Here is a 15,740-nt window from a genome sequence, read left to right on the forward strand (position 1 = left end):
AGCAGGCGAAATTTGGGAATGCACAATCAGCACTATTTAGCTGGGGTGAAAAAGGATTACTGGGTTTGCAAATGAATTCTCTAGACTTTCTTAATGTTTACCGTAAAAAAAATTAGAATCGTACTACAGCTAGATTCTGTCATCTCACAGACGCTGAATAAGTGGTCATAAGACGTCTTTTGCTTTCCAGAAAAGTTCGTCATATAATCTCCTTTCTCCTACAGTACCAATGAGATGCTTATCGAATCATGTTTACTTGTAACACACATAAATGGCATTTTACCACTGGTTTTGGCCCTCTATCCTTGTGTTTCATTACTAGGATTTGAAGTTAACTCTGAAAAAAGGGTAAAATATAGTTGACCCTTGAACAATGCAGGGATTAGGGATATTGACCCCTCATGTAGCAGTAAATCTGTATATAACTTTTGACTTCCCAAAAACTTAACTCCTAATAGCCTATGGCTAACTGAAAGCCTTACTGATGATATATTAATAAACAATCAACACATTTTGTTATACATATTATAAACTTTATTCTTACAACAAAGTAAGCTAAAAAATATTAAGGAAATCAAAGGAAGAGAAAATATATTTACGACTCATTAAGTGGACATGGATGATCAAAAAGCTCTTCATCTTTGTCTTCACGTTGAGTAGGCTGAAGAGGAGGAGGAAAAGAGGATGGTCTTGCTGTCTCAGGGTGGCAAAAACAGAAGAAAATCCGCGTATACATAGTGATCTGTAATATTTAAACCCACGTTGTTCAAGGGTCAACTTTAACTTACTTTTAACCTACCAATTCAGTCAACTAGTTATTTTTCAAATGTTCCCCTCCAAAAACAGTCTCTGCTTTACCTTTGGGAGCTATAAACCCTGTAATATAACTCAAGTTCCACTTTCCTAGCCAGTCTCAGGAAAGGCGCTTCAAAGTTCCTTTATCTTTCTTTATTAAAAAATGTCAGGCCGGGCGCAGTGGCTCATGCCTGTAATCCCAGCACTTTGGGAGGCCGAGGTGGGCGGATCACGAGGTCAAGAGATTGAGACCATCCTGGCCAACATGGTGAAACCCCGTCTCTACTAAAACACAAAAAATTAGCTGGGCATGGTAGCATGCACCTGTAGTCCCAGCTACTCGGGTGGCTGAGGCAGGGGAATCCCTTGAACTCAGGAGGCGGAGGTTGCAGTGGGCTAAGATCTCACCACTGCACTCCAGCTTGGGCAACAGAGCGAGACTCCGTCTAAAAAATAAATTAATTAATTCATGGTAAAAGTGCTGTTGGTTTTAACATTTTACCTCTTTTCTATTTTCAACTCGTAGGTCCTGCTATTCTTGTTAACCCCTGGGAGTGACTACTGGAAGACTCAAACTAAAAATAACGGTTGCCGAAAAGTTTTTAAAAAATGATAAATCAAAAGGAATTTGCAGTTAGGGGATTATTGAACTGACCACAAAGGATTAGAATACCAAAACCTCTCTACTGAATTAAATGTGTTCCAATACTTAGAAGAGTGCTTGATACATACTATTATGACTAGAATACTAAATTGAACTGAAATATATGCTTTATTTTCCCTTCACCATTAACATTTTAAGCTGTTTTTGAGTTTCAACTTCTTAGAAAAGGCAATTTCTGAGAAACGTAACATTTGCCTTTTCCTGCTATTTATAATAGAAACTGAATAAGAAACATACTAGAAGTATACAGAATTTTAAACTTAGAATTTAGGGATCATGTAAATAGCTGCCTACTTATAATCTATACTATGCATTTCCCAAAGAGTTTTAACATTACTATTTCAGTTCAAATTGTATTACAGAAGCAAAGTTCATCAACCTCCTGCCATTACTGGGTATATCAAATTAAAATGCAATGTAACGTGGAGAAAAAAGTTATTGGTATTACAGCAAAAAATTCACATAAGATACATAAATTATGATACCTCAAAGCTAGAGGCAAATAAAATACACCTAATTATACAAATTCTATACAATTAAATCAAGAACTTTAGGAAAATTTCTTGTAAAAATGTCAAGAAAAGATTTGATCTGGTTGGGCACAGTAGCTCATGCCTGTAATCCCAGCACTTTGGGAGGCCAAGGCAGGCGGATCACCTGAGGTCAGGAGTTCAAGACCAGCCTGACCAACATGGAGAAACCCCATCTCTACCAAAAATACAAAAATTAGCCGGGTATGGTGGCATATGCCTGTAATCCCAGCTACTAGGGAGGCTGAGGCACAAGAATCGCTTAAACCTGTGAGATGGAGGTTGCAGTGAGCCAAGATTGCACCACTACAGTCCAGCCTGGGTGACAGAGTAAGGATCTCAAGGAAAAAAAAAAAAAAAAAAGATTTGATCACACCAAGATTTTAGAAAAACAAAATCAAAAACACTGTGACTTGATTAACATTTATTTAATTTTGGAAACACAGTAGAAAAGAAAAACAAACCAAAAAAACACCTATTTCTTCACAATTTTGAAAATGTCTCGCTTGAAACACCTTTGACATTTATCTCACTTTCAGTCTCAAGTTTCAGGCTGCCACATTCATGGCTGGCTAGCTGGCAGTGATGCTCTTTTCTGCTCTCAAGGTTTCTTTGGGCTTGGAATAGTTCCAAGGCCGTCTATTCTCTGTGAATCCATAAAGTTTTCTAAGTGCCACTCGAGCAGCCTCTTCTTCTGCAACCAATACTGTTTCCCCAGGTCCTTCTGCAATCAATTTTTTATCACTAGAAAAAGAACAAATAATAGTCTTAAATTACATGGAATATTATAAGACAGTATACAAAGTAGTTATAAAGCAATTATGCCTTCTACATCTTATTTCAGTAACACACATTAGAAGTAACACAATAGCTTTGATAGATCATCTTTTGGATTTTTTTTTTTTTTTTTTTTTTTTTTTGAGGCGGAGTCTCGCTCTGTTGCCCGGACTGGAGTGCAGTGGCCGGATCTCAGCTCACTACAAGCTCCGCCTCCCGGGTTTACGCCATTCTCCTGCCTCAGCCTCCCGAGTAGCTGGGACTACAGGCGCCCGCCATCTCGCCCGGCTAGTTTTTGTATTTTTAGTAGAGACGGGGTTTCACTGTGTTAGCCAGGATGGTCTCGATCTCCTGACCTCGCGATCCGCCCGTCTCGGCCTCCCAAAGTGCTGGGATTACAGGCTTGAGCCACCGCGCCCGGCCATCTTTTGGATTTTAACTAGATTTGTTGCAAGTTCATTACATATGGTAATTAGACAAAGATACACTCATGTTTCATTAGAAATATATACAACTCTATCAAGTCAAAAAAGCAAGTAGTATCTATGTTTTCAATTGTTGATGACAGAATTGGAAGAATATGTAAATAAATATCTCCTTACAAAACCCTGAAACTAGTAAAACTATTATCAGGAATTATGACTATTTTTATTTTTAATGTGTGATATAACTTGGCAAAAGATTCTATTGAAAAAATTATGCCTTTTGAGTTTGTTATCTAAACTTTAACACAAATGAGAAACCAGTTCTATATTTCAAATTAAGAACTTTAGGCTGGGCGTGATGGCTCACACATTTTTTTTTTTTTTTTTTTTTTTTGAGAAAGAGTCTTGCTCTGTCGCCCAGGCTGGAGTGCAGTGGTGCGATCTCAGCTCACTGCAAGCTCTGCCTCCCAGGTTCATGCCATTCTTCCACCTTAGCCTCCCAAGTAGCTGGGACTACAACAGGTGCCCGCCACCACACCAGGCTAGCTTTTTGTATTTTTAGCAGAGATGGGCGTTTCACTGTGTTAGCCAGGATGCTCTCCATCTCCTAACTTTGTGATCCGCCCGCCTTGGCCACCCCATGGCTCACACCTTTAACACCAACACTTTGGGAGACCAAAGCAGGCGGATTGCTTGAGCCCAGGAGTTCGAGATCAGACTGCACAACATAGTGAGACCTCCAAAAAAAAAAAAAATAGTAAATGAAAAAAAAAAAAAGTTAGAGCTTCAAAACAGGCTCAGATTTTAAAATTATTTCATATATGTCTAATCCACTCTAATTTATTTCCAAGTGAGGTAACACTCAATGTTGGCTATGAGTATCCTATTGATAAATCTAAGGTAGGAGTCCTTTGCTTTATTGGTATTTCTATATCATAACGATTTATCTTCTTAAAAAATGTGAAATGTTCCTTCAAGGGAGCAAAGAATGTAGAATGTGCACATCAAATAACTATAATCTTTTTTGTTTTGCTACTTCTGAAATATATTTAACTACTTTCTGGAAATTTTCTGACCTAAAATTTCATCTGTGCAATTAAAAGAAGCATCTCCAGCCGGGCGCGGTGGCTCAAGCCTGTAATCCCAGCACTTTGGGAGGCCGAGACGGGTGGATCACGAGGTCAGGAGATCGAGACCATCCTGGCTAACACGGTGAAACCCCGTCTCTACTAAAAAATATAAAAAACTAGCCGGGCGAGGAGGCGGGCGCCTGTAGTCCCAGCTACTCGGGAGGCTGAGGCAGGAGAATGGCATAAACCCGGGAGGCGGAGCTTGCAGTGAGCTGAGATCCGGCCACTGCACTCCAGCCTGGGCGACAGAGCGAAACTCCGTCTCAAAAAAAAAAAAAAAGAAGCATCTCCAGAAAGTTTCATGCACAGCAACTGCATTTACTAAATCAGATTCAATATAAGCTGATTTGAAAGTGAAGACTGAAGCCAAATTAAAGAAAAACTAGTGAAGCTACACAAATAAAAGAACAACAATATGGAATAAATTTGCTAAAAACATCTGTTATGACAATAATTGGAAATGAAACAGGTTATATAAGTTAAACTTTATAATAATAAACACAAATGTGCACAAATCTTGAGAAACAGAAAAAGTCATCTTAAAGTGAATAACAAGCATAGAATTTTGTTTTTAGTCTAATGTTGGTTTTATCATTGATCATGTTTTAAAAACTCATTATGTAAAACCTACAAAAACACTACTACTCAACAGTAATCACTGTAGTGATATGGCAAATGACTTCTTACTTTTTTTTTAGATAAAAGATCATTCTCTAAAATGTCCCAATCTCATTAAAAATTCTTTTAAAATGTTGCCTGTAATAGCTGTACTACATATTACATCATGTACATGTATCATTTCCCTCTTGTGGAATATCAAATTTATTTCTAATTGCTTTTCAGTTCAACAACTATTTACTGACCACCACGTCCCAGCAACTGTTCAATGTATGGAGCATAAAGAGGTAAACAACAAATGTCTTTGTTCACAAAATTTGTCTGCAAATTTAAGGCAAACAACCAAAAGTTGAAATACCAAAATCAAAGAACACAAAGAATTTTAAGATGCTTGGCATTTCGTCAAAATTATTCACAGAAATATGGTACATTTTTTTCCTATCAGCAGTGTATAAACTGATGATAAAAGATATGTTTAAAAGGTTTGCCAATCAGATAAGTAACAAAGAGTAGCTCATTGTTTTTGCATTTCAATAAATAAAACTTTTTACAACACTATCCATTTTCCCCATATGGTAACTTCTATTTCTTTTATACTTATAAAATCTTTCGTGATACAAGGATTTGAAAAATATTTACCCAAATCTTAATCTAGCTATTTTAAATATTCAGTATTCACATTTAACACTTTAATCTTAACATCTGAGATTAATTTGGGGCAGGTCAACTTTTTACTACCAAAACTAAAAAGCTCTCAACATGGGTTGATTTATACATTTTGATGGATAACTAAGGCCCTTCCTTTTCCAGATCTAGGCTCAGTTGAAGCTACTCACAAGAATGGATTAAGGTTCAATCTGTAACATGAACAAGTCAACATTTGTACTTTTACACAGAAAAATTTAAGATAACATACTGAAAGTCTATAGCAAATATTGTTGGCTGACAAAAGCCACCATTAGCAAAATTCAGATTCTTCCCCTAAGCATAACTAGCGGGAAGGGAAGTAGTAAATAATAACACGGGGAAGAGATTTTTTAAAAAATATTTTAATGCAATTAGAAGTTACCTTAAGGAATTTGAAGAGGTTATGTTAACATTCCTTATGGAATGTGAAGAGTCTTTTTTTTTTTTTTTTTTTGAGACGGAGTCTCGCTCTGTCACCCAGGCTGGAGTGCAGTGGCCGGATCTCAGCTCACTGCAAGCTCCGCCTCCCGGGTTTACGCCATTCTCCTGCCTCAGCCTCCCGAGTAGCTGGGACTACAGGCGCCCGCCACCTCGCCCGGCTAGTTTTTGGTATTTTTTAGTAGAGACGGGGTTTCACCGTGTTAGCCAGGATGGTCTCGATCTCCTGACCTCGTGATCCACCCGTCTCGGCCTCCCAAAGTGCTGGGATTACAGGCTTGAGCCACCGCGCCCGGCCAAGAGTCTGTTTTTAAGGCTTTGTGAGGAGTCTGTTTTCAGGATTTCCTCAAAGTTATAAAGTTATGATTAAAATTTCACTAACCAGTATAAGCCAACAAAATACAAAGGCAAAGCTGTGGTGCCACCAGACTGCCTTGTAAGTCTTGATTCAGGGGCTGAAATATTCCTTTTCTTCAGTTCTTCTACCAATAGCCCCATGGGATCTATTATCTTCCACATCTCAAAGAGCTCTTTTCCAGTCATTTGAGTAATTAAGAAGTCCTACATATAAAAATACAATTTACACATTTTAATTAGTAGAAAGAATATTAGGACCACAATTCAAAATATATTCTTTACACTTTTTAAATTAGAGAAGCCAGAGAGTACATTTTTAACAGAAATTTAAAACTTAATGGGAAACGAAAGACAAAAATGTACTATTCTTTTTCATTCCCCCAGTTTTTACATACATTTTATTACAAAAATCATAGTTGGATTAAAAAAACTTGAAAGCCCAAGAAACCTATTTCAAGCACTATGATCTACCAAAGTTCCACAGAAGGTAGAATCCTGTAATTTTTCTTTTCTTTTTGAGACAGGGCTTCACTCTGTTGCCTAGGCTACAGTGCAAAGGTGTGATCACAAGTACACTGAAACCTCGGCCTCCTGGGCTCAAGCAATCCTGCCAGCTCGGCCTCTTCAGCAGCTGAGACTACAGGTGCACACCGCCATACCCGGCTAGTTTTTAAATTTTTTGTAGAGACGAGGTCTCCATAAGTTGCCCAGGCTGGTCTCAACTCCTGGGCTGAAAGGATCCTCCTGCCTTGGCTTCTCAAAGTACTGGAATTACAGGCATTAGTCACCACACCCTGCCCTATCTTATAATTCAGAATTATATTCCTACTAGTAAGAAAAAAATATTTAAAGAACTGAGTTAACAAATAAAAAGTAGTAACTTCTCATAGAAACTCATGTAAAATGGCACTCAGAACCTCTAGATAACAATACTTCCTCCATTAATAATATTTTTAAAAACTTGGCCGGGCAAGATGGCTCACACTTGTAATCCCAGGACTTTGGGGGACCGAGGCAGGCGGATCATTGAGGCCAGGAGTTTGAGACTAGCCTGGCCAACATGGTGAAACCATGTCACTACTAAAAATACAAAAATGAGCCAGGCGTGATGGTGCATGCCTGTAAACCCAGCTAGAAGGGAGACTGAGGTGCAAGAATCACTTGAACCTGGGAGGTGGAGGTTGCAGTCAGCCAAGATCATGCTACCATGGCACTCCAGCCTGGGCAACATGGCAAGACTCTGTCTCAAAAATTAATAATAAATAATTTTTTAAAAATCGCTTAATAATTTCACATAAACTTTTAAAACTGTAACATACTAGTAATTATTTATATGACTAAGATAACTGAGAAATTATGAACATTCAAAGCAGAATTGATTTTGCCAGTAAAAAGCATTATGCTGTATAGAAACTACGGAAGCAAACATTAATTTACAGCAATTTACATATTGAAATTAACTTGTATTAACAAACATTAGTAATACGATAACAGGATGGATGGATGGCGGCAGGAGGGAAGAAATTTAAAAAGACCCCTTAGTTCATGAAATGAAGTCAATTCATTACAACACTCCTCCAAGCACCAGAACACTTTCAACTTCATTAATAAAAAATATTAGGCCGGGCATGGTGGCTGATACCTACAATCCCAGCACTTTGGGAGGCCGAAGTGGGAGGATCAATCACTTGAGATCAGGAGTTCAAGACCAGCCTGAACACCATAATGAGACTGCGTTTCTACAAAAAAAAAATTTAGCTGGACGTAGTGGCGCGTGCCTATGGTTCCAGCTACTAGGCAGGCTGACATAGGAGGATGGCTTGAGCCCAGGAAGTCGAGGCTGCAGTGCGCTGTGATTGTGCCACTACACTGCAGCCTGGACAAGAGTGAGACGCTGTCTCAAAAAAAAAAATGTATAAATACATTCTCAGTAGGGGATTCTGAAATGTTTTAATGTACAGAAGTAGATATGCCTTATGGGATATGTATGTATATGCACATACATAAAAATCACTGAACTGCTATCTATCATATAGAATAACCAAGTGTAAGGTAAGGAAACACAACTCTTTACCACCATCAAAGATATTAGTAGGAATACAGAAAGAAAGCTCAATTTTTCTTAAGTGATTACCTTCTATTTTTTGCTATTTGCTCCTGGTCTTACTAATTTATTATTAGAACTTTCTAGTAGGCTGTGAGTTGAATACTCCAATTTCATCTCCCCAGAATAGGGAAGGGGTATGAAGAAATGATGTTTCTAAAATGGACATTTGATCATTAAAAACCTCCCACTTAGAACAACTCCAGCTGTCACTATACAAGATCATCAAAATACATACTCTGTAGCATGGCTAAGAGTGCTGTTCTAATTTCCAGATGCAGAGATATCACCTGGAGAGCTACTTAAAATACAGATTCCGGCTGGGCGCGGTGGCTCACGCCTGTAATCCCAGGACTTTGGGAGGCCGAGGCAGGTGGATCACGAGGTCAGGAGATGGAGACCATCCTGGCAAACACAGTGAAACCCCATCTCTACTAAAAATAGAAAAAATTAGCCAGGCGTGGTGGCGGGCGCCTGTAGTCTCAGCTATTCGGGAGGCTGAGGCAGGAGAATGGTGTGAACCCGGGAGGCGGAGCTTGCAGTGAGCTGAGATCGCACCACTGCACCACTTGCAGTGAGCTGAGATTGCACCACCACTGTTGCCTGTGCAACAGAGCAGACTCTGTCTCAAAAAATAAAAAAAATACAGATTCCTAGGTCCTACTCCCAGAGATTATGTACGCTGAGGGGGTGCCTGAGAATCTGCATTTCTATCAAGTTCTCCAGTGATGCTGATACTGACGCCCAAACCACTTTCTGAGTAACACTGTTGGCTCTTCTGTACACTGGCTCTTAAAGGTCCAGACTCAGCTCTGATCACTTCTCCAAATGCAATATGATCCAGTCACAAAAAATTAACTGTAGTTCCCAAGCACAAGCTCATCCTTGACATTGTCTTCCCAAAACATCTTTTTTAGGGGCACAAATCGCTTCTATAAAACCTTTCCTAGCCTTACTAAAGTTGGTTGTTGCCTCCTCTGAATTCACTCTGCATCTTAACACCTCTAGGAAAGCACTTCCACATTGCATTCCATCTAACTAATAAGCTGTGAGTAGGATCAAATCCTATTTAGATTGTGGCTCCAGAGCTCAGCAGAGTGCCTGGCCCATAGTAAGGCACTCAACATTAAGTGGATGAACAAATGAAACAGGACAATCCAAACCTGTCAATTCTACTATGAGAGACATCAAAGCTCAACTTATAAATAGATATTTGAATTATCTATGTTTCGTAAGATCTTTACTTGGAACTGCTAAGAGGCATTAAGATATGGTAAATATTTCCAACATAGTTTTATGACTACCTTGTAGAATTTCAAAATGGTGACCAAAAATTATTTAAACTCCAGAGGTTATAGTAAAGAGAATGGAAATCAAAGAGGACTTTGTCAGAATTTCTATAGAAAAAAACTAATTGGGGGAAGAAAGATAGGTCTTACCTATGAACAAAGTCTGAAGTGTCAGTAAATACAGATATTCTCTAACAAAATTATCAAACTTGGCATCAAAACTAAATGAACAGATTCCAATAGCATGTGATGCTGGTTTAAAGACTGAATGTCAGTCAGATAGATGCTTGAATCAAAACTGTCTTTATGACTTAAAGGTATTATGTGGACTCTCTATTATGAAAAAGTGAACGAAATCTCATGTTTTCATCCAATGGCAGAGGATAAAACTTCTCCCAGTTAATAAATTACAAAAGGATAGTGGGAGTCAAGTTGTACCAATTAAGAAACCGAATTAGCTAAGTCAGTAGCTAACAAAGAGTGAGGCATTAGAGGGACTTGAAATCCAAGATTTCATCACTTGGAAGAGCAGACAGCAGCTGGTACTGAAGCACAGGTGTCTGCATAGTGTCCTTTGACTTCATTCATTCACCAAACACCTACTGAGTATCTCTCATGCAGGCAGTATCCTTGGCCCTAAGGATGTATACTTAAAGATGACATGGCTTGCGGTCCTTCAGAAATCACAACCCACAATTTATTATTCACTTTTTATGATATCCACAGTAAGAGACAACTGGAATAACGACAGCCCTTCCATAAAAAAGCTTTAGGTTTTTCTCAGTTTTTCTTGGGACAAAGATTCACTTCCAAGGTGATGTATCAAAGAAGCGAATGACAAAAGAAAATGTTCCCTTCTGTCTTTCTCAAGCATGTCCAATTAATAATTACGTACCCTGATAAAAAGCGCAGTCCTCTCGGGTCCACTGCTCTGTAACAGGGCTCCAATAACTGCAAAGAAAGTTTGCTGTAATACAGTCGGGGGCACTGGGAATTCCTCACTCAGTGTTAACTGCTCCACCGCCAAGTTTCTAGCCACGTGACACACGACTTCCTCACCAGTGAGAAAGTCAACAAGATTTCTGATGCCTTCAGTGGGCAAGTCTGGGAACTCGTCTTCAAGAAATTGTGTGAGGCAAGTCTGTGAAAAAGATGTCCCTTGTTCAGATAGTTCTTGATTACTTTTAAGATTCAGAAGCACAGCTTCTTTCTCTATCCCAAGTTGCTGGCGCTTGGCCTCCTCACTTTTAATATAGCAGCTATTAACAAATGCAGTTTTGAGAAGATCTAAGGAAAAGTTTTCCTGTAACCGATGTCCAAAAGCTTGTATTTCTGCATGGTAATCCCAGTTCGGCTTCTCGGAACTGAAAATGTAAAGACAGTAAGAGATGGTAAAGAGAACAACCTGTTACTGTGATATAAAAATTTTTCACTGTGTTGTAACATTATTAATTATATAAAGGAAATGAAAGAAGGTTATACTTCTTTTTAATGCCAGGCTGATATTCTAAATGTTAAGATTGAAGTCAGATAAATATTGGAAGTCCTTTGCTATATTCTACATATATGATCGGATTAATTTTCCCTTTGATCCAATTGTCACATGAAATTGGTTCTTCAATATAAAAGACTAAGCCATTAGCCTAACTTTTAGGTTCCTTATTTCTGCTCTAACCATGAAACTATGTTTTACACCTAAGTATGAAACAAATGATAATTTCACAGAGTCAAGCCATAAACACTAGGTATGTTATATTTACGGTCATCCCTCAATATCTGTAGGGGATTGGTTCCAAGGACTCTCCTGAATACTGAAATTCATGGATGCTCAAGTCTCTTATATAAATGGTGTAGTACAGGCACACTTCATTTCATTGTACTTTGGTCTATTGTGCTTCACAGATTTATTGCATTTTATTTTTACAAACTGAAGGTTTGTAGCAATTCTGCATGTGCTCACTTTGTGTCTCTGTGTTAACATTTTTTAGCAATAAAGTATTTTAAATTAAGGTACATACATTGCTTTTTAGACAATACTACTGCACACTTAATAAACTACAGAATAGTATAAACATAACTTAGGTATGCACTGGGAAATTTAAAAGTCATGTGACTCGTTTTATTGCCATGGTCTAGAACCAACCCTACAATATGTATGAGGTATACCTGTATTTGCATATAACCTATGCACATCCTCCTGTATACTTTAAGTCATCTCTGGATTACTTACACATAACACAATATAAAAGCCCTTTAAGAAACAAAGGGAAGCAAAGTATAAAAAGCTGGGTTGAAAGTCATAAGATATACATATAATGTATACACCTATATAATCTATACAACCCATAAAGTTTCTTCCAACTTTGAGAGTCTAAAATACTTAACCTTATAATAAACAAGGGAATGGGAATTAAGAAGAGATTTTATTTTTTGCCATAATCTTATCTGTTAGAAGACCGTTCCTACTGGTAGGAGTACAAAGTGGATCAACATTTTTTGGAGGGCAATGTTAAAGTACTAATAGCATTCAAAATTACATACTACATATGCATCCCCAAAGGTGAAATAAAGATACACGCTGTTACACAGGTTTTAATGGCAATAATATGGAGCTCATAGGTCCATAAACAGAGCCATAAAAAAGAGTGAGGTACATCTCTTTGTAATGCCATGACAACATGTCAAAGACACATTATTAAAGAGAAAAAGGAAGATGAAGGAATTTAAATTATGTAAAGTATGATCTGATTTGAAGCCATAAAAACTTGTCTCTCTGCCAAACCTGTTACCAGAACAACATTAATTAGGGCAAAAATCTAAAGCTAACTTTTTTTCCTTTTTCTCTAGACAGCAGACTTCAGGTTGTAGATTAATTTTTTTTTCTCCTTAATTTACGATGCTGTGGACCGCTTTCTTCTCGCTTATTGGAATTCTCAGGTATTACAAATGGGGGCCACAACACCCAAGTTCACATAAGGAAGACCTCCGGCCAGCCCCATTTCTCCCAATTTCCAGGAGACAAAATCCTAAATGGTAGTTTCAAAACGTCAGGAGCAGCCTGAAGCTCTACTACCCGCGGCACAAATCCATTTTCTTTGCCTCAGGCCACGCGCCCACAGCTCACGGGTGTCTCTATCGCAAACTTCCTAAAGCTTAATCCAGGGGCGCATCAGCCGCAGGCACAACGCCGCAGGAGGAAGACCCAGTGTCTGCGACTGCCACCCTGACACCCCTTCCCGAGGTGTCTCCTACCGGCGCACGGGCGGCGGCGGGCACCGCAGAAGGCGCAGCCGCTCTAACTCCTTCTGGAAGCGGAAGGCGGCGCGGAATCCCTTCTTCACTCCCCGAACCGGAGGGACCAGCTTGGGGACGACTGGAGCAAGGAGGCAGCGAGGCCCCTGCTGCAGCAATCTTACCAGCCCGGTAGCCATTGCACGGGAGAAAGCGATGGAGGACGGAACGAAAGTAGTCGGGCCAGTGTCCCCGTAACACACTTCCCCCGGAACCCGGGACGCGGAGAGAGGACAGGGACGGAGACAGCCCCCGGGGCGGGGCGACTGAGAGAGGGCGGGGACGGATACAGCCCTGGGGCGGGGTGACGGCAGCCGCCTTGGTGCTGCGCGTGCGCTGGTTCTCGCCTCAGTTGGAGTTGCTTTCCAAGGATCCGGGCTTGAGGGCGTTTGCGTTCAAAAGTTTCTGGGAGAGGTTGCTTCACCCAGTCAGTTTGTCAGTTACTCTCTTGTTCCTTCTTCTCTCATTACAGCAAAACAAACAAAAATCTGTTTCACTTTCAAGTTAAGGAAACATTTAAACCTTCAAAAAAGAAAACATTTTAAATTTATATTTAGTGTTCCACGCCATCAGTACAGCCACTATTGAGCAAGTATTTACCGAGCTTCTATTTTTGACCCAGCACGTCTCCAAAAGCCTTGGAGTTTTGGAAACCGTAGACTCAGAAATGTTGGCTTATCCAAAATTAAAATTTTTCTTTAAAAGCAATCTAATAGTACATCTTTTTAAACATCCAGAAAATGACTGGAAAAAAGAATCATAAAACGGTAACAGTGGAATTAGTTTCTTCCTTCTTTAACACTCTGTAACAGTGTAAGTCTATTGCTTTCCTATCAAACTGTTAATACAGTACAATGTTTAAAAGAACGTATTAAGTCACAAAGGGAGGCTTGTTTGAATTCCCCGTTTTGAGTTGCCTGCTGAACATCTAGACTCTCAAAGAGGCAATGCTTTCTGAGATCTATTTTTTAAAGGCATCTGTGTCTCCAGCAGTCACCCAGATTGAACTCCTGTGTCTTTGATTGTTCTTTCCACAAACCTCCTCTTCGGTCCAGTTACCACCAAGTGGTTTTTCAATTTATTTCCACTGCAGGTACCTGGTGGCTCTCCTCGCCTCTTTCCGTGGTTACTGTAATTGGCCTGGTACCAGCTCCCTTCCCCAGATACAGCTCACTTACCTTCATCTCTGAAACACAGACCACAGGCATGTTATGACTTAGCTGGAGAATCTTCAGTGCCAGGATCATACAACTCAGTTTGGGTTTCTCAGCTTGACCATTTCCAAAGGGAGAATCTAAATGGTTCATCTCAGCTTATAAAAGGGTTCCCTTTGGGAAGAGAGAGAGCAAAAGAGGGACTGAGCTCACACGGTTGAAGGAAATTCTCCAAGAAGGGGTGAAAGGAGGTTACAGTTGACCTTGTTATAATGTATGAAAAGTATTGAAAATTCATGGAACATCAATCCAATAAATGGTAGGAGAAAAGGCAGGGAACTGTCATTTCTGTAGAATTTCATTTATTAGGAAAAATAATCTAAAGCCAGTTGTAGCACAATCATGTCAAGTTAAAATGAGGTGTCTCTGTGTTGAGAGTTTCTCAGTCATACAACAATGAAAGCATCATTTGCAGATTAAAAAAATGTAGGTTCTCAAAAGATTTCTCCTACCAATGCCCTTCATGGAGCTCAGGAATTAACCAGTTTTTAAAAATTTGCTCATACATTTGTTAATTTATTCAATAAACACATAATAGGAGGAGCACTTGGTTCCAGGACCCAGGCTCAGAAAACTTTAAGGAAGAAAAAGGCCAATGTGTTTTTTGGCCCTCAAAAACCTGATTTTTCCTTTAACCTGCTGGTAGCCCTAATTTGATCAAAGCTCACAGATGTCAACAACTTTCAGGTTTTCACTGGGTTAGGGTCAGGTGCAAGGGTGGGGAAAAGTCGCACTTAGGAAGAGGAGGTAAGGTGATTGAGGGTTCACTTTGACCCTTGGGGAACACTTCAACTTTTTGTGTTTTGATGCCAGGGATATTGCTTATATATTCCTTCAGCGATGGTGAGGGCAGCTGGAATACAGGGCACAGAAAGATGGATAACAAAGTTAGTGAATTCTGCTATAGGACCTTCCTGGATGGTGAAGCAATTCTGAACCCCTGAGATTACTTGCCACTACTTCATAGATTAGCTAAGGAATAACTACCAAATAGTGGCCTTTAATCCAACTCATAAGGAAAATTACAGACAGAAATAATTACCATAGGATGAAAATTACTATAGTTAAAACTGTTCAAAAATACAAAATTGGAGTTACTGATAAATATCGATATAGAATCAGTCTTCACCAAAGTTACATCTGTTCAACCTACCTTTGGAAAATTTGACTTGATGGAAATTTTGACTTGATAGATCTAAAAGCCACAACAGAAAACTCACGATAGTAAAACTGATTAGCAAAAAAGCCCTAGTAAACCTGAGCAACGAATAACATCTTAGGAAACAAATGTGGAAAAAAATTCAAGAAAATACATTAAGTAAGCAATAGAAATATGAAAATACAATTAGAAATAGGATACTTGAGCTGTATAGAAAATTGATCAAGACATTTAATTGGTTTCATGGAGCTTATTCCAGAAA

The 15,740-nt window shown here is 39.1% G+C and overlaps 1 protein-coding gene across 2 annotated transcripts; it reads right to left on the reverse strand.

The window, feature by feature from the left end:
• Positions 1 to 516: 516 nt before the first annotated feature.
• Positions 517 to 13,330, reverse strand: MRPL44 (mitochondrial ribosomal protein L44). 2 transcript variants are annotated; one of them, XM_033230057.1, is made up of 5 exons: positions 13,067 to 13,330; positions 10,710 to 11,178; positions 6,447 to 6,625; positions 2,523 to 2,733; positions 517 to 742 (listed from the first exon to the last, which is right to left on the reverse strand). In XM_033230057.1, the coding sequence occupies exons 1-4, from the start codon at positions 13,243 to 13,245 to the stop codon at positions 2,562 to 2,564; spliced, it is 999 nt and encodes a 332-aa protein (XP_033085948.1). In that variant the 5' UTR covers positions 13,246 to 13,330; the 3' UTR covers positions 517 to 742; positions 2,523 to 2,561. The 2 variants fall into 2 exon arrangements, with proteins under 2 accessions (XP_033085948.1, XP_033085947.1); XM_033230056.1 differs by lacking the exon at positions 517 to 742 and having other exon boundaries at positions 1,882 to 2,733.
• Positions 13,331 to 15,740: the final 2,410 nt, after the last annotated feature.

The sequence above is a fragment of the Trachypithecus francoisi genome, unplaced genomic scaffold (assembly GCF_009764315.1).
Source record: "Trachypithecus francoisi isolate TF-2019V2 unplaced genomic scaffold, Tfra_2.0 Lachesis_group13, whole genome shotgun sequence".
Classification (NCBI taxonomy): domain Eukaryota; kingdom Metazoa; phylum Chordata; class Mammalia; order Primates; family Cercopithecidae; genus Trachypithecus; species Trachypithecus francoisi.

What these genes read in the sequence shown, in the direction of transcription:
- MRPL44 (XM_033230057.1), bottom strand. Translation starts at nt 13,245, where the DNA reads ATGGCTACCGGGCTGGTAAGATTGCTGCAGCAGGGGCCTCGCTGCCTC. An exon ending in CCGCCGCCGCCCGTGCGCCG is followed by an intron (nt 11,179 to 13,066) that starts GTAGGAGACACC and finishes TTACATTTTCAG; the next exon opens with TTCCGAGAAGCCGAACTGGG. An exon ending in GGACTGCGCTTTTTATCAGG is followed by an intron (nt 6,626 to 10,709) that starts GTACGTAATTAT and finishes TTTTATATGTAG; the next exon opens with GACTTCTTAATTACTCAAAT.